Here is a 22,723-nt window from a genome sequence, read left to right as displayed (position 1 = left end):
CGCTATTATGCGAATAAACAGACAACGACCACTGTATAGAAATATGGAGATAAGAGCTCCGTAAAAAGATTGTATTTGAGTCCCTAATGGACAAAAGGGGGTTACAGAAATAAGAATAAACAGGTATAACAAGTAATACAATATACTAACAATGAATACTAAACAGACTCTGCTAAGGGGAGAGAAAACAGATACAAGACACAATCAGCCAATCAATACAATAAGGATAACTACCGTTAATGCAACCGTTACCGTTCTCATCAAATATGCGAAGTGTAGTCCGGTCAGAGCTCACTATTGTTCAGGGATGAACTATAGTCCGGTGGTCAGGTCAGGGAAAAGTAGATGTGCCGAAGAGAGTTTGGCTGCTCTGGGTCGCCTATCTTATAGGGTCAGAAAGGGGAGGTCAAAGGCCGTTCTCATTGGTCAGGGGTCGAATGTCAGGTCAGCTGTGATTGGGGGGTAAGCTGATACACCTGGTTTGGCTAGGTCCAGGGGAGTGAACTTTAAGAGTCCTTTGTTCGGTGGTTTCGGCATCAGCAGTGATAAGAACTGGTTTCATCTGGATTTCTTTGTTACATTCTTTCAACAGAAACTGTCCCTGGATTATGGATTATGTCCATAACTATCGGGCAGTGTATATTGCGAAATATTCGCAATGACCGGAATACTTCGCATAATGAACTGAACGGAACGGTACTAAACACGATACAGATAGATGTATGCAGGGCTAACTAAGCTATGTGTGGCGTTCTAAACCTTTAACTATATTTTACTTAGGGTCAGTATGTATTTATGAATTTATGTGTGATAGTATGGATACTCTTCTGGTCCATTTTGCCACGCATACTCGGGTATGGAAACTTTATTTGCGCAACTCTGCGAACCAAAATGGCGACCATACTATCCTAAAATGGCGTGTGTGTAACTCGACTTCCATACCTTGTACCTACAAATTGGGACACTTACAGGATTAATAAAAATCTGTGTATTATTTACAACGCGCACTAATTGAAACCAGAATATCATTAAGAATTATAAAGGAGGGCTGGTCAGTGGGGATCACTGTGTGAGGATCTTGTATCCTTTTTACTACACTGTCCGTGTCTTATATGTGTTCTTTTAGTCCATATTTCGCAACATTTTTATTAGCCAATCCTATTAAAAGTTACATTTTAAGTGTTAAAATTTCTTCTCTCTGAAGTGCACCACCATAAGTGACATTCTCTCTTTCCTTAATAAATTGCATTTAAAATATACTATTATTCCTAAAATAAACTACAAGAGTCACTAAACTAAATGTTACACTAGTATTAAAATAGAATAACTATACTTGAGCGCCATCTACTGTCAGACTTAAGCATAGGTCTGACATGTTTTATGGAGAAAAAAAGTTTGTCTATGTAACACTGTTAATAAGATAATAATATTCAACAGAAGTGTGAAGTTCAGTAGATTTAATATAAGCACTTGACACGTTTGTTTAATATTAGAGGTGGTTTCAATTTGTTAATATTTTTGCCAATAGCTGTTGCATACTTGCCTACTTTTGAAAACTAATTTCCAGGAGATTATAGTTGGTAATAGAATTTTGCACACCGCCCCATTAAGGGGGTGTGTCATGCTCCACCCAAAGAGCGTGTCTATTTCCATATATGGAGAGATTGTGAAAAGAGATTGTGAACGTGGCACCTAAGGCCCCCATACATTAGGCCGACTTGTCCTTAGGACAAGTCGGACCCAATTCTCCTGTGAGCCGCCCGGCAGCTCCCCGGGAGGCTCACATACAATTTGGCACTTGATGAGCCAGTTTTTACATGTGATAAATCGCTTGCGATTTATCACATGTAAAACAAATGGGGAGCTGCAGGGCGGTGAGGAGCAGTGGGGCGGGCAGCGGCAGTAGTTGGGGCGGGCAGCGGCAGTAGTGGGGGCGGGCGGCGGCTCACAAATGAGTTCCCGGCGGGTGCCGGGTGCGGCGAGTGATGCTGACCTGGCCGGCATGCTGTGATAACAAATAGCAGCGGTGCCGCTGCGGGACGGGACGCACAGTGGCGGCTATTAGATTTTCAAAATACCTGTCAAATGACCGGCCGTTCTGTGATTGGCTGAGAGAGCTCTCAGCCAATCACAGAACGGCCGGTCATTTGACAGGTATTTTAAAAATCTAATAGCCGCCACTGTGCGTTCCGTCCCGCAGCGGCAGCGCTGCTATTTGTTATCACAGCATGCCGGCCAGGTCAGTGTGTCTGCCCGCCATGCTCCCCCGCCCCCCGGTGTCTGCATGCATATGCCTGACAGGTGGGCAGGCATATGCATAGCATACAGGGAGGTCGGATGATCTTATGTGCTGACCGTCCGACCTCCCTGATCCGGTCCGATGCGCACGGGACCGCGCATCGGATCGGATCATATATCACACACCTGCGATTTTGGGGCGATTTCATCCGGTTATCGGCCCAAAGTGCCGAAATCGGATGAAATCGTCCCAAAATCGTATAGTGTATGGGGGCCTCTAGAATCATCGGTAGATGAGCCTCAAAGCAGTTAGTAAGAGCTACTATACTTGGTAAAGTGCTGGGAAATGGTGCTGATGATTCAATGTAAATGTATCTATCTCTCATTCCTTTTTTCCTCAACAATGTAACAGTGTAATGTGGGTTAGGTGAAATGAGGGAGATTGCTAGACTAATGAGTGAGAGAGAGAGAGATTGCTGCTATTTCAAGGAGTCTCCTGCAGAATGCAGGAGGGTAGGCAGCTATGAGCTTTTGCCAGTACCCCAGCCGCACAGAGGATCCAGACACATCACATCCGGCGTCTACCGAAAGTAGACTGCCGCGATCCGGACGGACGGAAGGGGGGACAGCACAGCGAGTGATGTGCTATGTTTTTTCATTATGTGTAGGTTATATAAGTTTGGCACTGCACACTGTTTTGCTGTAATGTCCTGAAGAAGAGCCTAGGCTCGAAATGGCGTAGACACACATTAAAATTGCACTTTGCATGATGGAGTCCCGGAGTGACGCTTATTACAGGTTTGTGTGTGTGTGTGTATGTATATGTATATGTATGTATATATATATATATATATATATATATATATATATATATATATATATATATATATATATATATATACTTCCACAAAAGTAGCACTCCGACCATGGAATTACTTCAAGTGTTTAATATAAACCACAGCAACGTTTCGATGCTACTTCGCGATCCGGACGGACGGAAGGGGGGACAGCACAGCGAGTGATGTGCTATGTTTTTTCATTATGTGTAGGTTATATAAGTTTGGCACTGCACACTGTTTTGCTGTAATGTCCTGAAGAAGAGCCTAGGCTCGAAATGGCGTAGACACACATTAAAATTGCACTTTGCATGATGGAGTCCCGGAGTGACGCTTATTACAGGTTTGTGTGTGTGTGTGTATGTATATGTATGTATATATATATATATATATATATATATATATATATATATATATATATATATATATACTTCCACAAAAGTAGCACTCCGACCATGGAATTACTTCAAGTGTTTAATATAAACCACAGCAACGTTTCGATGCTACAGCATCGTCCTCAGGCTTAAAATACACAGCACACAAAGCCATTTAAATACAAAAAGTCACGCACTGTGTACGCCTCCAATGGCGCGCCCACAGTGCAATCAACTAACAGGTGAATCAAAACAGAAGATCTCGCGTGTGGACGGAGCCACCGGCGAGAATGCAAAATTCAGTGTAATCATAAATTATATAGAAACAGATACAAAATACATATATATACAAGCAGCATAATAATATATACATAATCAGTGCTAGGATAAGTGTAGCAGAGCTGGAACTAGATCTAGTGCAATACACGTATTAATGTTAAAAACCCTAAACCTTTTTAAATCTACAGATCAACTAAATATCAATATTATGCAAGGCGTTACTTTCTATAATAAATGGAAACAAATTGTAACACAGTGACCACCAATAGTCAAAGTACTGCAACGCAGAATGATCACTAAGTTATTTCTATCAGGAGGCTATCAACCACGTAACTACACTACCAATCTAGCAGCTTCATAGCATAGGGGTCAGCAGCTACTTCAATGTGAGGCTAGATGGATCATACGACTTAACACACTAGCACCCAATGGGTTAAATGAATCCCTGGGGATGAATATATTGCTATGAAGCTGCTAGATTGGTAGTGTAGTTACGTGGTTGATAGCCTCCTGATAGAAATAACTTAGTGATCATTCTGCGTTGCAGTACTTTGACTATTGGTGGTCACTGTGTTACAATTTGTTTCCATTTATTATAGAAAGTAACGCCTTGCATAATATTGATATTTAGTTGATCTGTAGATTTAAAAAGGTTTAGGGTTTTTAACATTAATACGTGTATTGCACTAGATCTAGTTCCAGCTCTGCTACACTTATCCTAGCACTGATTATGTATATATTATTATGCTGCTTGTATATATATGTATTTTGTATCTGTTTCTATATAATTTATGATTACACTGAATTTTGCATTCTCGCCGGTGGCTCCGTCCACACGCGAGATCTTCTGTTTTGATTCACCTGTTAGTTGATTGCACTGTGGGCGCGCCATTGGAGGCGTACACAGTGCGTGACTTTTTGTATTTAAATGGCTTTGTGTGCTGTGTATTTTAAGCCTGAGGACGATGCTGTAGCATCGAAACGTTGCTGTGGTTTATATTAAACACTTGAAGTAATTCCATGGTCGGAGTGCTACTTTTGTGGAAGTATGTATGCGGATTAAGCAAGTGGGCACCCGCCGAAGTAATTAAATATTTATTGGAGTGCCGGACCTTCAAGCGGATATATATATATATATATATATATATATATATATATATATATATATATATATATATATATATGAAGAAATAGGGCCGCGCTAGTCCTTTTCAATACTTCAACATCTGTTCAAACTGTGCGGTGCAGCTTCTCCGATGGCCGATCCCACGGCACAATACAGAACATGCGAAAAAACAGGAGATTCGCACAATGAGCAATATAACAATTCCTTTATGTAATAAAACAATAGCTCACGTACAGATAGGTTTAGAGTAATCAGCTTGCCAGCATAAATATAAGCATGGAGTGCAGTCTCTTCCACGTTGCACCAAAGCCGCAATAGCCCTTGATTCACCGTCGATAGGACCACCCACGCAAACGTCACTGGACACGCCTCTACGCGTTTCGTCACTTGATTGGACTCCAATCAAGTGACGAAACGCGTAGAGGCGTGTCCAGTGACGTTTGCGTGGGTGGTCCTATCGACGGTGAATCAAGGGCTATTGCGGCTTTGGTGCAACGTGGAAGAGACTGCACTCCATGCTTATATTTATGCTGGCAAGCTGATTACTCTAAACCTATCTGTACGTGAGCTATTGTTTTATTACATAAAGGAATTGTTATATTGCTCATTGTGCGCATCTCCTGTTTTTTCGCATATATATGTGTGTGTGTGTGTGTGTGTGTGTGTATATATACATACGTAACCAGTAGTATGTGGGTGCCCGCACTTGTAGATGCAATATAGAAATTCGTAGTGTGCAGCACTCCAGCCAGAATCTTCGAGGTACAAAATAGCTTTGAGACAACGTTTCAATATCCAAACGATATTGTCATCAGGTTGACAGATGACAATATCGTTTGGATATTGAAACGTTGTCTCAATAAATCTATTTCTCTTTCAATGGTCCTGGTGACACAGCTCAACATTGGGATGTAGGAGGGTCCATAGGAGCCAGGCACCTATCCTAAAGCTTTTGGAGGGTAGGCTCCTCCCTTCTGCATCCCAGACTCCTCAGTTCATGTTAGGTGCCCACTGGAGTGGGTGCTATTCTAATGGGCTGCTGGAGCAGCCGAAAGGATTAGAGTTAGTTAGGAGTTTTTTATTTTATTAACTTTTACACTAGCTAGGTAGGCACAGTGTGAGGATTCTCACTGAATCCTCACACTGACAGCGCAGCAGGAGCTGACAGAAGCGCGTCCTGTCAGCTCACTGTGCATGGGGGAGACGCTGTCTGGTCTCCCTGTGCAGCGCTTACAGCTTCTATTAAGAAGCTGCCTGGGCTCCGGAGCGATCTGAAACCGGCTTCACGCTAGGTGGGGATCATGGGGGACAGGCGCTCCGTGATGGCGGCGGCCATTTTCTGCGGAGCTTACACACTGAGCTCCTATATGAGAGGACAGCAGTGTGTTACAGGCATGTTCCAAGTGGTCCCCAGCAGAGGGGGAGACACTGGAACTTGGAGATCCTGCAGTGGGAGCGGCTGTCTGGGGGTGGTTGGTGCCAAAAGCCACGGACCCTGCAGCAGCAGGGACTTGGTCTCTTCCCTCACTCTATTTTGGCGCCATTCGGAACGCTTGCAGCGGAGCTGAGCTGGCTGACAGATCCTGGCAGAGTGATTGGATTTCCTGGGCATTGTTTTCCCCACTGTGAATGCTTCAGACAGATAAGTGAGTACATTGGCTCTGTATAAAACGCCTGTACATTTTGCGCTGTGACTGTGTTAATTTGACATCATGTCTGAGCAACAGTCTGTAGCTTTGGGGGAGGGAGCCCTTAATGCATTGAGCGCCTGCAGTGTTTGTACACTGAATTTTGTCCCTGAGCAGATGGTCAAGGGGGGCTTGTGTATTACTTGCGCTGCTGTGAGACCCATGGGGAGTGAACCCCAGAGGGTAGAGCAATCGGAACCTGCGTGGGCCAGTGCCCTGGGCAGGTCTGTTTATGCCTTAGTGCAATTGCTGGACAGGCAGAGTGATGTGTTGGTAGCTTCCCCGAGACCTATGTCATCATCTCAGCAGTCCTCTGGCTCCTTGCCTCTGACCCAGGCAGATCCTGGCTTCTTACAGGTCATGCAGGATACTGCTAAGGGGATCAGCAGGTTTAATGATTTGTTAGACAAATTTGATGGTGATACTGTGGGGACCCCTAAAAGGTCTTATTCAGTGCCATTGCTTGTTGCTGAAGAGGAGGGAGAGTACACAGACATCCCCTGGGATCAGGGTGATGACTCTGAGGATTCCTCGGCCTCAGGGGTGGAGGATTTGATTACTGCTGTTAAACAGGCTTTGAACTTGTCTGTGGAGGATAAAACTCCTGCAAAAGGTGTTTTTAAAAGGCAGCGAAAGGAAACTGTTACCTTTCCTGCAGATGAAGGTTTACAGGATTTATTGGAAGGGGCTTGGAAAACGCCCGATAAAAGGCTGCAGATGCCTAAGAGGTTTTTAAGTCTATACCCCATGCCTGAGGCTCATGCAGACCTCTGGGAAAAAGTTCCGGTGGTAGATGCTTCTGTGGCACGGCTTTCTAAAGCCTCGGTGCTACCTGTCCAGGGGGGGCAGCCTTTAAGGACCCCGTAGACAAGAAGCTGGAAGGTAACCTCAAGGCAATATTTGAGGGGGTAGGCTACACTTTACGCCCTCTTATAGCATCAGCCTGGGTCTCTAAGGCCATGATTGTGTGGGCCAATGACCTGTGTACAATTTTACATGCTGATCCATGTGTGTTGCTGCTTGCTGAGAAGCTTAAAGCAGCTGCGGAGTATGTGCTTGAGGCTGAGGAGGGAGCTCTCATAATGGCTTCCAGAGTTTCCACAGTGTACGTCAATGCCAGGAGAGTGCTTTGGCTTAAAGCCTGGGAGGCGGATAATGAATCTAAAAAGGCCTTTGAGGCATTAGCTTTTAAAGGAAAGCTATTGTTTGGTTCAGAGCTGGAAGAAATTATTAAGCAGGCCACGGGAGGCAAAAGTACCTTCCTGGCGGCTCCTGCAGCTAAGCAGGCCTCTTGGTTTTCTGCTTTTAGGCCGTCCTTTCGGCCCTCCCCTAGAGGGGGTGCGTCCTTTCAAGGACAGTCTTTTGGGGGAAAGTTTCAGTCCTCCAGGGGCAAGGCCCCAAAGTCAAAGTTCGGTTCCTTTCATAAGAAACCAAACACCAAAGGAGAGGACAAGCCCTCCGCATGACTACCTGGGATGGTTCAGGGCTGCGTGGGCATTGTTGGACCGGGATTCCTGGGTGCTAGACATTGTATCCCAGGGTTACAGAATTCCCTTCAAAGGTCTTCCTCCGAGAAGATTCATTCCTACACCACTGCCAAAGGAGTCGCGGCTCCGTGTTGCTCTTTTGGCGGCGGCTCAATCTCTCTTAGAGAAAGGGGTGGTTATCCCGGTCCCTCGAGCGGAGTGGAAGAAAGGCTTTTATTCCACTCTGTTTTTGGTGCCCAAGCCAGACGGGTCTTTCAGACCAATCTTAAATCTAAAGTCCTTGATCTCCATCTGTGGGTAGACCATTTCAAGATGGAATCTCTGCGGTCTGTGCTGCTAAGCCTGGACCAGGGAGAATTTTTGGCGTCCATGGATGTCCAGGACGCATATCTTCATGTGCCAATCCATCCGGAACATCAGGCTCTCTTGAGGTTTGTGATAGGAGACCTGCATTTGCAATTCCAGGCATTGCCCTTTGGTCTGGCCACAGCACCAAGGGCATTCACCAAAATAATGTCAGTAATGGTGGCGGCCCTCCGACTGAGGGGAATCACTGTGATTCCGTATTTGGACGACCTGCTCTTCAAAGCAGAATCGGCGGAAAAGTTGCAGAGTCACTTGGCAGAAGCCATCAGGTTTTTGCAGGCTCACGGTTGGCTTTTAAATTTACAAAAGTCTCAGTTGGTGCCGTCACAGAGACTCCAGTTCCTGGGAGTTGTCCTGGATACCCATCTACATCGGGTATTCCTACCAGAGACAAAGGCCAGGGACCTGGCCTCCTTGGTGCGGGAGATCCTGGCGTCTCAGAGCCCATCGGTTTGGAGGTGTCTCAAACTGTTTGGGAAAATGGTGGTGACTTTCGAGACGCTACAGTTCGCCAGGTTCCACTCTCGGGTGTTCCAGTGGAAAATCCTGACATCTTGGTCAGGGAATACTCAGACCATATAGTCAGAGCACATAGTGTTGTCTCCAGAGACACGGTCTTCCCTGCATTGGTGGATGGAGGTGGATTCCCTTCAGTGGGGTCGGTCTCTGCAGTCCTGGGACTGGCTGGTAGTGACTACCGACGCCAGTCTCAGGGGCTGGGGGGCGGTGGTTTTGGACCTACGCCTTCAGGGCTTATGGACCTCGGAGGAGTCTGCCTTGCCGATCAACATCCTGGAACTGCGGGCTGTGTGGAAAGTGATATCTCTGGCAGGAGAAAGATTGCAGGGCCTTCCTTTGAGGATTCAGACCGACAACGCCATGGCTGTGGCATACCTGAATCACCAGGGAGGCACACGCAGCAAGCTGGCCATGTGGGAGGTTTCCCGGATTTTCTTGTGGGCGGAGCTGAATGTTCCAGCATTGTCAGCGATATTCATCCCGGGGGTGGAGAATATCGAGGCCGATTTCCTGAGCAGGGAGGAGCTGCTAGAAGGGGAATGGAGCCTGAACCCACATCAGATTACACTGAAGTGGGGAACTCTGGAGGTGGACAAGAGATCCACTGGCCGAAGCAGTGGATGCAATGACTATTCCCTGGGAGGGGAATTTGCTTTATGCCTTTCTGCCGTTTCCAGTGCTGGCGAGAGTATTGAAAAGAATCCAGTCCCAAGGAATTCCGGTGATTCTAGTAGCCCCGGATTGGCCAAGGAGGTCCTGGTACTCGAGTCTTCAGAGATTGTCTGTGGACTCGTGGCGTCTACCTCTGAGGTCAGATCTGTTAAACCAAGGGCCGTTCTTACACATGGATTCAGCTTGGCTAAATTTGACGGCTTGGCTATTGAAACCGCCATCTTGAAGAACAAGGGTTTCTCGGAGGCTGTGGTTAACACCATGGTAAAAACTAGGAAGTCAGTGTCTTCAGCAAACTATTATAGGGTTTGAAAGACCTATATTAGGTGGTGTGAAAGGCAGAAGTCGCATACATCGCGGTTTCGACTTTCAAAATTGTTGGAGTTTTTGCAGGATGGTTTTTCGTCTGGGTTAAGCCTTTAATCACTCAAGGTACAGATATCGGCCTTGTCGATTTATTTCCAGAAAAGGATAGCTTTGCTACCGGAGGTGCAAACTTTTCTGCAAGGGGTTTCATGTTTGAAACCTTCCTACAAGCAACCATTGGCTCCATGGGTTTTATCGCTGGTACTGGAGTGTCTTCAAAAGGCGCCTTTTAAACCGCTGAGGTCGGCTGACCTTAAGTTCCTTACATGGAAGCTTGTATTTTTGTTGGCTGTTGCGTCAGCAAAGAGAGTATCAGAGTTGGGAGCGTTGTCATGCAAGTCTCCTTTTCTTATTTTTCATGAAGACAGGGCTGTTCTTCGAACAGTACCCCAATTTTTGCCAAAAGTAGTCTCTGCTTTCACATCTGAATCAGGAGATAGTTCTGCCTGTGTTTCAACCCCCAGAGGGTTCAAGAAAAAGGGACAAATTGAGGAATTTGGATGTTGTGCGACAGGGTGAAGGGTGTCAGGAAGACTGACACTTTGCTAGTCTTGTATGATGTGCACAAGATTGGTTGGCCTGCCTCTAAGCAGACCATTGCTAGGTGGTTGCATTCTGTTATTGCCTTTGCATATACTAAGGTTGGTAGGCCTGTGCCGGTCAGGATTAATGCGCATACCACCAGGTCGGTCGCCACCTCTTGGGCGGTTCGACATGGGGCCACAGCAGGGCAGGTTTGCAGGGCCGCCACTTGGTCATCTGTTCACACTTTTGCCAAATTCTATAGGTTCCATGAGTTCGCGTCGGAGGACGCATCATTCGGACGAGCAGTGATGAGAGCTGCAGACCTGAGCGTACCCACCCAAAGGACCGGCTCTGGAACGTCCCAATGTTGAGCTATGTCACCAGGACCATTGAAAGAGAAAAAGGGATTTTTGTAAGAACTTACCGTTTGAATCCCTTTCTCTGATATGGTCCTGGTGACACAGCGATCCCTCCCTTACGCTCAGTAAGTATGCCAGTGTTCATGATGTTTCATGTTATATATGGTTGAAAAGTTATTTTTGAAATTGTGCATATAATATGTGCAGGCGTTTGTACTGAGTTAATGTATTCCAGTGGCTTTGAAAGATTGAACTGAGGAGTCTGGGATGCAGAAGGGAGGAGCCTACCCTCCAAAAGCTTTAGGATAGGTGCCTGGCTCCTAAGGACCCTCCTACATCCCAATGTTGAGCTGTGTCACCAGGACCATATCAGAGAAAGGGATTCGAACGGTAAGTTCTTAAAAAAATCCCTTTTTTGTAACTCGAAGATTCTGGCTGGAGTGCTGCACACTATGAATTTCTAGATAGATAGATTATTATTATTATTATTATAATTTTATTTATAAGGCGCCACAAGTGTTTCGCAGCGCCGTACAAAGGAACAATACAGGGAGACAAAACTTGGCATAACATTGAATAAATAACAAAAATACAGTACAAATAAAGAGCACCACAGTTCAATACACATTACAGCTTAAATGTAAGTAGTGAGGACCCAATCAACATACAACTAGAGGCTTGAGGCCAATGATGGAGATGAGTATGCAGACGAAGATGGTCACTGAGTGTTGGAGTAAAGGAGAGCTGTGAGTGAAATGTGAAGAGAAGTGGGCTTTGACAACAGGAGGGAAGAGGGCCCTACTCGGAGGAGCTTACAATCTAGTAGGAAGGGGAGACAGACAGATTACAAGAGGTGCAAGCGAGGGGGTGGTGGTTAGATAGCAGGATGTAAACAGGCAAGGGGTCGGAGAACCAGCTGGTTTATGCAGTGGAAGGGTACGCTTTGATGAATAGGTGAGTTTTCAGTGCCCGTTTGAAGCTTTGCAAGGTCGGGGAGAGTCTAATGGAGCGAGGGAGTGCGTTCCACTGATATAGATAGATATATATAGATATATTTGCATATCCCTTTTCTACCTTCACACCAGCAGTTCCTCCACTTTGCTGTCCTATCTCTACCATAACTCTCGTTATCTCACCTGTATCAGAACATCAGCAGAGCTTGGAGAAGCTGCTGAAACACTGTTTGCTGAGCCGGTCTATGCAGGAGGTGATTGGGTATTACATAACCATGGAAGAGTATTACATGAAGGAGTCTGTCAATAAGGTAAAGAACGCAGGGGGTAACAGAAAACATATATAGGGTGGGGTCCAGGAACGGGCTGCGCACGCAGCGGGGGCCGGGAAGAGGCTGCGCGCACACAGCGAGGGGCCGGGAAGTGGCTGTGCGCACATACACACACGGCGGGGGGCCGGGAAGAGGCTGCGCACACACACACAGCAGGGGGCCGGGAAGAGGCTGCGCACACACACACACACAGCAGGGGGCCGGGAAGAGGCTGCGCGTGCATACACAGCAGGGGCCCGGGAAGAGGCTGCGTGTGCATACACAGCAGGGGGCCGGGAAGAGGCTGCGCGCGCATACACAGCGGGGACCGGGAAGAGGCTGCGCGCGCATACACAGCGGGGACCGGGAATAGGCTGCGCGCGCATACACAGCGGGGACCGGGAATAGGCTGCGCGCGCATACACAGCGGGGACCGGGAAGCGGCTGCGCGCGCATACACAGCGGGGGCTGGGAAGAGGGCATCGTAGGCAATAATGAGGCACCTACAGTATGTAAGGAGCTGCTTGTCCCATTATTCCCTGCGCAGGCGGTGGCAATGGATGCCTGTGAGCGGGGGCAACTGACCTCCAGCATGGTGGACGATGTGTTTTACATAACAAAGAAGTGTATTGGGCGTGCGCTCTCCAGCTCCAGCATCGACTGTCTCTGTGCCATGATTAATCTCTCCACGACCATGATGGATTCTGACTTCAGGTGAAGGCAGGAACCACGTCTCATGTCCACAGTAAGTCCCCAGTTGCTGCATAACCATAATGAGTTACTGTACGACCATGTCACCATAGGGAGGTATTATGTAATAAGCTGAGGATGGGCTTCCCGGCTACCACCTTCCAGGACATCCAGCGTGGGGTGAGCAGCGCAGTCAGCATCATGCACAGCAGCCTGCAACAGGGAAAGTTCGACACCAAGGGAATCGAAAGCAACGATGAGGCCAAAACGTCATTCCTGGTGAGAGACTGGATTTGTGGGTGGGGGAGAGACTGAATCCCCCTGGTGCTACCGTTACCCTCTTCTTCTTTCAGGTCTGTCTTAATAATGTGGAGGCTTGCAGCGAGAACATCACAACTCTGAAGAAAAATCTGGAGGTATGAGGCTTCCCTTTCCTACTAGTAGTCGAAGGGGGACAATAAGCTAAGCACCAAGTCCAGGAGATGTTTTTCATTTTGTGGCAATTCCCAATGCCGGGCCTTGCCTGCAGAAGCAGCATACTCTATGGATGATGACTGTGCCCCCCCCAACCGCAAGCCACTCCCCACCCTATAGTTCCTGTATGGCCTACATCTGGGGTAGCCAACCCTAGTCCTCGAGAGCTACCAACAGTGCATGTTTTGCAGGTCTCCTCACAGAATCACAAGTGAGCTAATTAGCTCCATCTGTGTATCTTTTAAAATGTCAGTGATTAATGAGTGCAGCTGTGCAGCAGCTAGGTTGTCTGGAAAATGCGAACTGTTGGTAGCTCTCGAGGGCTAGGGTTGGCTACCACTGGCCTACATTATGCTGCACAGCTCCCTGTAATCCTTATATTTATTCTTTGGGTCACATCAGGGGCCACAGGCTAATGCTGGGTTTTAGAGTGGGAGAGAGAGCTTCCAGCACCCAAGATCTTCCGGCCTCCCAGGCAGACCAGGCTCCTCCCCTCCTCTATCCTGCCGCCAGGCAATTTTGGGGGTTTTGACAGGAGCCAACATGCACTTTACAGAGGGGCTGCTATAAGCAGCCTCACTTCTTCATTTTTATTTTTGCACTGACTGTGGTCCGTGACAGCGCTGCTGCTTCATCACAGGGGATCGGCGACTGCAGCACCATGAATCTGTGTGTGTGTGTGACCGCAGCTGTCCCCAGGCACTAGGAGACAGACCTGCAGGCCGGTCCCAGGACACTGACAGAGGTAAGAGCAGGCGCCCCCTGCAGGCAGCTTATCGCGGCTGAGCAGCTCGGCATGGGGGACCAGCGGGCTGCGTTAACAAGCGGATGGCTCATTCACCACCCACTCCTGCTGGACCACCAGGGATCATGCTTGTATGTGGGCAGCAGTGCCGGTAGCGGAGACGCCCGGTGCACACCGGATCCCTGCCATTTTACCGGCACTGCATGAACAGTTTTCCTTGGTGGCCATTTGTTATTGGGGGGAGTGGTCTCTCCTCACACAGCCACTCCCCCAGGGACATTAGGCGGCACACCCAACAGCTGCTTCCCACCACTTATCCTTCCTGCCTCTCTCTCACATAGGGCCTTATTCTAGTTCACTCTTTCTGACAAAATCCTTCTTAGATGGACAAAACCATGTGCACTGCAGGGTGGCAACTGTAAAATGTGCAGAGATTTTGGTGAGTTATTTTGTTTCTGTGCAGGATAAATACTGACTGCTTTATTTTTACACTGCAATATAGATCTCACTTTGAAGTAAAACCCCACCCAAATCTAATTCTATCTGCACAAGTTACATCTTCCCCACCTGCAGTGCACGTGGTTTTGTCCATCTAAGAAGGATTTTGTCAGAAAGAGTGAACTAGAATAAGGCCCATAATGCGGCCAGGGACACAGAGCTCTTCAGCCATCCAGAGATCCACTGCTTCACTGCCAGAGAGCCTGTGCCATTCCTCCCTGTACCTATCCTCACAGGACACTGGTTACAGAGTTTGTGTTTGCATTGTATGCCTTGTATGCTTGCTGTATATTGTGTACTGCATTAACACTATAACTGCCTGTCAGAAATATACTGTCAGTGCCTATTAGCTGTCTGTCTACTTCACTGTTTTCAGTGTATATAGAGCCTGGTTATGTCTTCTAGGGGTAAATCCAGTAAGACAGGTCCTCAGCACTGCTCCTACAGTCGGGAGTCATAGCACTGGTCTCTTTGTCTCATCGAGGCTCAGGACTCTATGCCAGCCTCTTTCTAGTCTGGAAACCCAATGTTACATATAGTCCCGTTCTCAACTTGAAAAGACTCAACACGTTTGTTTGTCTGTTTGTTTGAATCCTGAAGTTCCGAATGGAAACATTGAGGTCCATTGTCTTGGCCTTGGCAACCAGGAGACTACATGGCATCCCTAGACATCCAGGATGAGTATCTGCACATCCCCATCAGGCTAAAACATCAATGGTTTCTTTGGTTTGCGATGCAGGACCGTCACTTTCAATTTCAGGCTTTGCCTTTCGGACTGTCTACCGCCCCTTGGGTGTTTATGAAGGTCATGGCCATGATGGGCAGCACACTTCGCAACCAGGGTGTCTGGATACTAGAGTATCTAGATGACCTGTTAATTCTGGCACAATCTGCAGACGTTCTCAAGGAACATCTGAACACAGTGGTGATGTTCCTAGAACGTTGTAAAGCGCAACGGAATCTGCTGCGCTATATAAGAAACTGTAAATAAATAAAAATAAATAAACGTCATGGCTGGATCATCAATTGGCCCAAATCATCCATGACTCCCGCACAGTCTATGATCCATCTGGGAGCCCAGTTGGATATAGTGCATCAAAGCTCTACCAGCCAGAGGAACGTCGCCGATCTCTGCAGTCCCGCATCCGACCTCTACTCTCCCTCAGACGGGTGTCCATTCATGCCTGCATGAGAGTCCTAGGTTCGATGGTATCAACCTTCACCATGGCCGAATATGCCCAATTCACCTCCACTACAACGGGAGATCCTCACCAAGTGGTCGGCATCCTACACCAACATCCGGTCTCAGCTGATAGCTTTATCAACGACCTTACATCTCTCCCTCTCCTGGAGGCATCTAGACCACTACCTCACAGCAGGGAGACCATTTTGGATCCATCAGTGGACCCTCCTAACAACGGATGCCAGCTTCCACGGATGGGGTGACAGTAACTTGCCGGAGATCATTTCAGGGACATTGGAATGCTCAGGAAACCCAACTATCAATCAATGTCCTCGAACTGAGGGCAGTCTTCCGGGCCCTCTGCTTGGCAGAACCCTGGTTTAGGGGTCGTCCTGTGCAGGTCCAGTCGGACAATGCGACAAAGGTGGCTTATATCAATCACCAGGCCGGCACTCGCAGTAGGGCTGCCATGGTGGAGTCATCCCGCATTTTTCAATGGGCGAGGAGTTCTCAATTAGGTAGTGGACTTCCTGAGCCATAAAGACTCTGGATGCCAGCGAATGGGCCCTCCATCCGGAGGTGTTCCAGATGCTGGTACAACGTTGGGGCAGACCTGAAGGTCACCCTATATGAGTTCAGGTCTCGCGACCCAGGGGCCTGCATGGATTCTCTTTCTTCTTTCTTCTCTCTTGTCTCCTGCCTTGGCTTGTAAAAACTGAGCTGCCTGCCTGGGAGGCAGAAGAAGTTTAACCTCTTGGGTGCTGGAAGCTTCTCTCCCACTCCACTATCCAGCGTTAGACTGTGGCCTCTGACGTCGACCTCGAAGAAAAAGATTTAACGGGTAAGACCTAAATCTCCTTAGCCCACATAAGATGCACAGCTCCCTGTAGTTCCCATATATCCTACAAATGCTGTACAGCTTCCATATATCCCACATATGCTGCACAGCTCCCTGTAGTTTCCATATATCCTACAAATGCTGTACAGCTTCCATATATCCCACATATGCTACACAGCTACCTCTAGTTCCCATATATCCTACATACGCTGCACAGCTCCATCTAGTTCCCATATATCCTACATATACTGCACAGCTCCCTCTCGTTCCCATATATCCTACATACGCTGCATAGCTCCCTCTAGTTCCCATATATCCTACATACACTGCACAGATCCCCTAGTTCCCATATATTCAATGTATGCTGCACAGCTCCCTCTAGTTCCCATACAGATGGAGCCATCCTCATCTAGCCCTTTAATAGGATTAAGTGAGTAATGGGATTACTCTGCTAATCCCCTACTGTATTGTATTGCAGCTGAGAACAATAGGCCTTGGATAGCCATGGCTATCCGGAGACGGCTAGATGCGGATGGCTCCATCTGTATATCCTACATACGCTGCACAGCCCCCCTAGTTCCAATATATTCCACGTATGCTGCACAGCTCCCCCTAATTCCCATATATTCCACGTATGCTGCACAGCTCCCTCTACATCCCATATTTCCCACATACGCTGCACAGCTCCCTGTAGTTCCCATATATCCCACATACGCTGTACAGCTCCCTCTAGTTCCCATATTCTACATACGCTGCACAGCTCCCTGTAGTTCCCATATATCCCACACATGCTGCACAAATACCTCTAGTTTAAATATATTCCACATATGCTGCACAGCTCCCTCTAGTTCCCATAGGGATAGAGCCATCCTCATCTAGCCCTTTAATATGATTAAGTGAGTAATGGGATTACTCTGCTAATCCCCTACTGTATTGTATTGCAGCTGAGAATAGGCCTTGGATAGCCATGGCCATCCGGAGATGGCTAGATGAGGATGTTCTCCATCTGTATATCCTACATACGCTGCACAGCTCCCCCTAGTTCCAATATATTCCACGTATGCTGCACAGCTCCCCCTAGTTCCCATATATCCCACGTATGCTGCACAGCTCCCTCTAGATCCCATGTATGCTGCACAGCTCCCTGTAGTTCCCATATATCCTACATACGCTGCACAGATCCCTCCAGTTCCCACATATCCTATATGCTGCACAGCTCCCTCTAGTTCCCATATATCCTACATATGCTGTACAGCTCCCATATATCCCACATATGCTGCACAGCTCCCTCTAGATACCATATATCCTACATATGCTGCACAGCTCCCATATAGGCTGCACAACTCCCTCTAGTTCACATATATTCTACATACTCTGCACAGCTTCATCTAGTTCTCATATATCCCACGTATGCTGCACATCACCCTCTAGTTCCCATATATCCTACATACTCTGCACAGATCCCTTTAGTTCCCATATATCCTACATACACTGCACAGCTCCGTCTAGTTCTCATATATCCCACACATGCTGCACAACCCCCTGTAGTTTTCATATATCCCTCACATGCTGCACAGCTCCATCTAGTTCCCATATATCCTACATATACTGCACAGCTCCCTCTCGTTCCCATATATCCTACATACGCTGCATAGCTCCCTCTAGTTCCCATATATCCTACATACACTGCACAGATCCCCTAGTTCCCATATATTCAACGTATGCTGCACAGCTCCCTCTAGTTCCCATACAGATGGAGCCATCCTCATCTAGCCCTTTAATAGGATTAAGTGAGTAATGGGATTACTCTGCTAATCCCCTACTGTATTGTATTGCAGCTGAGAACAATAGGCCTTGGATAGCCATGGCTATCCGGAGACGGCTAGATGCGGATGGCTCCATCTGTATATCCTACATACGCTGCACAGCCCCCCTAGTTCCAATATATTCCACGTATGCTGCACAGCTCCCCCTAATTCCCATATATTCCACGTATGCTGCACAGCTCCCTCTACATCCCATATATCCCACATACGCTGCACAGCTCCCTGTAGTTCCCATATATCCCACATACGCTGTACAGCTCCTTCTAGTTCCCATATTCTACATACGCTGCACAGCTCCCTGTAGTTCCCATATATCCCACACATGCTGCACAAATACCTCTAGTTTAAATATATTCCACATATGCTGCACAGCTCCCTCTAGTTCCCATAGGGATAGAGCCATCCTCATCTAGCCCTTTAATATGATTAAGTGAGTAATGGGATTACTCTGCTAATCCCCTACTGTATTGTATTGCAGCTGAGAATAGGCCTTGGATAGCCATGGCTATCCGGAGATGGCTAGATGAGGATGTTCTCCATCTGTATATCCTACATACGCTGCACAGCTCCCCCTAGTTCCAATATATTCCACGTATGCTGCACAGCTCCCCCTAGTTCCCATATATCCCACGTATGCTGCACAGCTCCCTCTAGATCCCATGTATGCTGCACAGCTCCCTGTAGTTCCCATATATCCTACATACGCTGCACAGATCCCTCCAGTTCCCACATATCCTATATGCTGCACAGCTCCCTCTAGTTCCCATATATCCTACATATGCTGTACAGCTCCCATATATCCCACATATGCTGCACAGCTCCCTCTAGATACCATATATCCTACATATGCTGCACAGCTCCCATATAGGCTGCACAACTCCTTCTAGTTCACATATATTCTACATACTCTGCACAGCTTCATCTAGTTCTCATATATCCCACGTATGCTGCACATCACCCTCTAGTTCCCATATATCCTACATAGTCTGCACAGATCCCTTTAGTTCCCATATATCCTACATACACTGCACAGCTCCGTCTAGTTCTCATATATCCCACACATGCTGCACAACCCCCTGTAGTTTTCATATATCCCTCACATGCTGCACAGCTCCCTCTAGTTCTCATATATCGTACATACGCTGCACAGCTCCTGTAGTTCCCATATATCCCATGTGTGCTGCATTTGTCCTAGAACGACTGCAGAAAGCTGTTCAATCAAGACTTTGGAGGGGACCAAGCCAAGGCCAAGATTGAAAGCTGTCTCTCCGACATGGCATTAGTATCCAACAAATTCCGAGATCTCCTTCAGGTGAGGTTGGGCCCTGGGCTCTCTACCTATGGAGGTGATGAGTGAGTCTGAGGCTAGTGACCCTGTCTTGTTTCCCTGGGGACAGGAAGGTCTGGGGGAACTGAACAGTACGGCCATCAAGCCTCAAGTCAAGCCATGGATTAACCTCTTCTTGTCTGTGTCCCACAACATAGAGGAGGTGAGGTCCTGTCAGTGGAGTTTCTGTTTGTCACACAACTTTATTAGCTCATTGCCTAAATATCATTACTAGGAGGAGTTTAATGACTGTGAAGCCAATGACCCCTGGGTGCAGCAGTTCATAGTCAACCTGGAGCAGCTCATGTCCGAGTTCAAGGTAAGTGTCCTATACCATGTGTTCCTGCTGCTGCACGGCGACTGTCACAGCGCATGTCTCCCTCTATAGGCCGGGCTGTCCCCCGTCATCTATGAGAATCTCACCAGTTTGCTGACCAGTCTCATAGCCATTGAGCTGGAGAAAGTAGTTCTGAAGTCCACGTTCAGCAGGGTAAGCGTACATTCCAGCCGATTATACATAAATATGTGATATTCATTCATAGAATCATTGTATTAGCCACTAGTGATGCATGATCCATATATATGGTTTACTTTCTAGTGCAACCAGATTTCCAGTTGTTTGTACCCTTCACAGTCCATCTCATACCCAACAACAGCCTTGGTCCTGATTCTGGTTGATTTGTAAAAGCAAACTCTTTGTTTAATGAACAAAACCTTGCTGCACTGCAGGTAGGGCTGATGTTTCAGGTGCAATTAGATTTGGGAGTTATATTGTTTCTGTGCAGGGTAAAAACTGGCTGCTTTATTCTTACACTGCAATATAGATTTCCGTTTGAACACACCCCACCCAAATCTAACTCTGCACATGTTACATCTGCCCCACCTGCAGTGCTGCATGGTTTTGTCCAATAAAAGAGGCGTTTGCTTTTGCAAACCAACCAGAATCAGGCCCTTGGTGTCTAATGCTCAAGGAACCTGTCTCTGTGGTAATTAAGACTGTGACCTTATCCTGCTGTGGGGTGCGGAGCCAGCATCCAGGAGGGCGGCTGTGGGGTGCGGAGCCAGCATCCAGGCGGCCAGCTGTGGGGTGCGGAGCCAGCATCCAGGAGGCCAGCCGTGGGGCGCGGAGCCATCGTCCAGGAGGCGCAGGCTTGAAGGGACATTTCTTCAGGGATTTTTTTCAGCTGGGTTCTCCCTCTGATTCCCCTTTAATTTCATACTCACATGATGGAATTGTATTATTATAGGGCAGCAGATATTTATATTACGCAATGCAACTGCCTCACCCAAAATCTAAAGGCTACGGTTACCAAAAAGTATCATTATGCAAGTATATGTGTTCAGATGTTGCCTGTGATTGGAGGAAAGACCCTACCCTCCCATCATCCCCCTGTTCTATGTCTCCTCACAGCTTGGGGGGCTGCAGTTTGATAAGGAACTCCGCTCTCTAGTCGCCTATCTGACGACTATGACTACATGGACCATCCGGGACAAGTTTGCTCGGCTCTCCCAAATGGCCACCATCCTGAACCTGGAGAGAGTGAGACCCTGTCTGTTTGTGTTGTCACTACGCAGGATTTATGTCTTGTCTCCTCTCTGACACCGCTCTTCCTCCTACCACAGGTGACGGAAATCTTGGATTATTGGGGCCCCAACTCTGGACCACTGACATGGCGTCTCACTCCGGCTGAGGTCCGGCAGGTGCTAGCGCTAAGGATAGACTTCCGCAGTGAGGACATCAAGCGCTTAAGGCTGTAGACAGACATAGTAAGAGCTTGTCTAGATTTTCATGGGTGGAAGCTGTGCTATACGGATGAAGAGCTAGCATTCAGATATATGTAAATAAAACAGGAGACACATATTATCATGCATTCATTTATACTTTAATTTACAGATATTTGTATGACTTATTGATTAAATTTGATGGCGAGTCAAAAATGATCTGCCCTTCAGTTCTATTAGATCATTTATCAGCTGCACTCCTATCACTTTCCATACTAGGCCACTGTCTCCCCAGTCAATGTCTTACATTTGTGATTGCTGTGCAAGAAAAGTGGACTGCCCTCCTTGTGATTCATGTTTTGTGGTCTAAGTGTGTGTTTGGTGCTGCTATTTATTGAAGACTTTATGCATAGTATGGAGAAAGTACAGATTATTACCTGCTAATATGCTTCCCTCTACTCCACCATGGCAGCATACTTCTGGGTTATGCCCTCCTGGGTAGATATCTGGAAAGGAACAAAAAGACACTGCCCCCTATATAAGGACTGTCCCCCTTTAGCTCTGTGTCTTAAATTATAAAGCTTTCATAACATAACTGAATTTAACATTCCATATAGATCTAACATAGGGCTGGGAAAACGGCTGCCATGGTGGAGGAAAGCATATTACCAGGTAATAATCTGTACTTTCCTCTACCTCCACATGGCAGCATACTTCTGTGTATACCCTAGCAGTTACGTCACTGGGTGGGCAACAAGAATGTAATGTATGATAAATAATAACAATAATTGAAAGGATACGGGTTGCTTCATTATCTAAATATGTGCCAGTTAATTTTTTTTAAAACTACTGCATTTAAGATTTTTCTTCCCAATCTGGCGTCTTCAGAAGACCGAACATCCACTCTGCAATGACTTGTAAATGTAAGTACAGAGGACCAGCATGCTGCCCTACATACTTCTTCTAGTGATGCCGTCTCTTTCTACACCCAAGATGGTGCCATGGCTCTTGTTGAGTGTGCTTTAAGCCCCACTGGAGGCTCCAGCTTTCTAAGTTTATAAGACTCGATTATACACATTTTTATCCATCTAGAGATGGTTGCCTTGGTAGTTCCTATACTTCCTCAGGGGCTCTAATCTCCGTATGTAAATTTTCAGAGCTCTTGTCACGTCCAGGTTATGTAGTCTTGCTTCCTTGGAATTCTTAAGGTTTGTGCAAAAAATAGTAGTATTATTTCTTGATTTAAGTGGAAATTAGAGACTACCTTTGGCAAAAAATGAGGATTCGTTCTAAGCACTGCCTTGTCCTCGAAAATGTTAAG

General features: G+C 47.0%; 1 protein-coding gene across 1 annotated transcript in view; it reads left to right on the top strand.

Annotated features, from left to right (window-relative positions):
• Window positions 1-22,723, top strand: part of COG4 (component of oligomeric golgi complex 4) — an 86,442-nt gene that overhangs the window by 52,578 nt on the left and 11,141 nt on the right. Inside the window, exons 10-19 of the mRNA XM_083163815.1 lie at window positions 11,981-12,099; window positions 12,647-12,813; window positions 12,903-13,068; window positions 13,143-13,205; window positions 19,549-19,665; window positions 19,751-19,843; window positions 19,916-19,999; window positions 20,069-20,170; window positions 21,092-21,220; window positions 21,304-21,447. Coding sequence (XP_083019941.1) covers window positions 11,981-12,099; window positions 12,647-12,813; window positions 12,903-13,068; window positions 13,143-13,205; window positions 19,549-19,665; window positions 19,751-19,843; window positions 19,916-19,999; window positions 20,069-20,170; window positions 21,092-21,220; window positions 21,304-21,438 — 1,175 coding nt within the window. The 3' untranslated portion in view covers window positions 21,439-21,447. The remainder of the gene's footprint in view (window positions 1-11,980; window positions 12,100-12,646; window positions 12,814-12,902; window positions 13,069-13,142; window positions 13,206-19,548; window positions 19,666-19,750; window positions 19,844-19,915; window positions 20,000-20,068; window positions 20,171-21,091; window positions 21,221-21,303; window positions 21,448-22,723) is intronic.

Source organism: Crinia signifera, chromosome 11, assembly GCF_055691185.1.
Source record: "Crinia signifera chromosome 11, ASM5569118v1, whole genome shotgun sequence".
NCBI classification, from domain to species: domain Eukaryota; kingdom Metazoa; phylum Chordata; class Amphibia; order Anura; family Myobatrachidae; genus Crinia; species Crinia signifera.
This window is presented reverse-complemented; position numbering and strand designations above follow the sequence as displayed.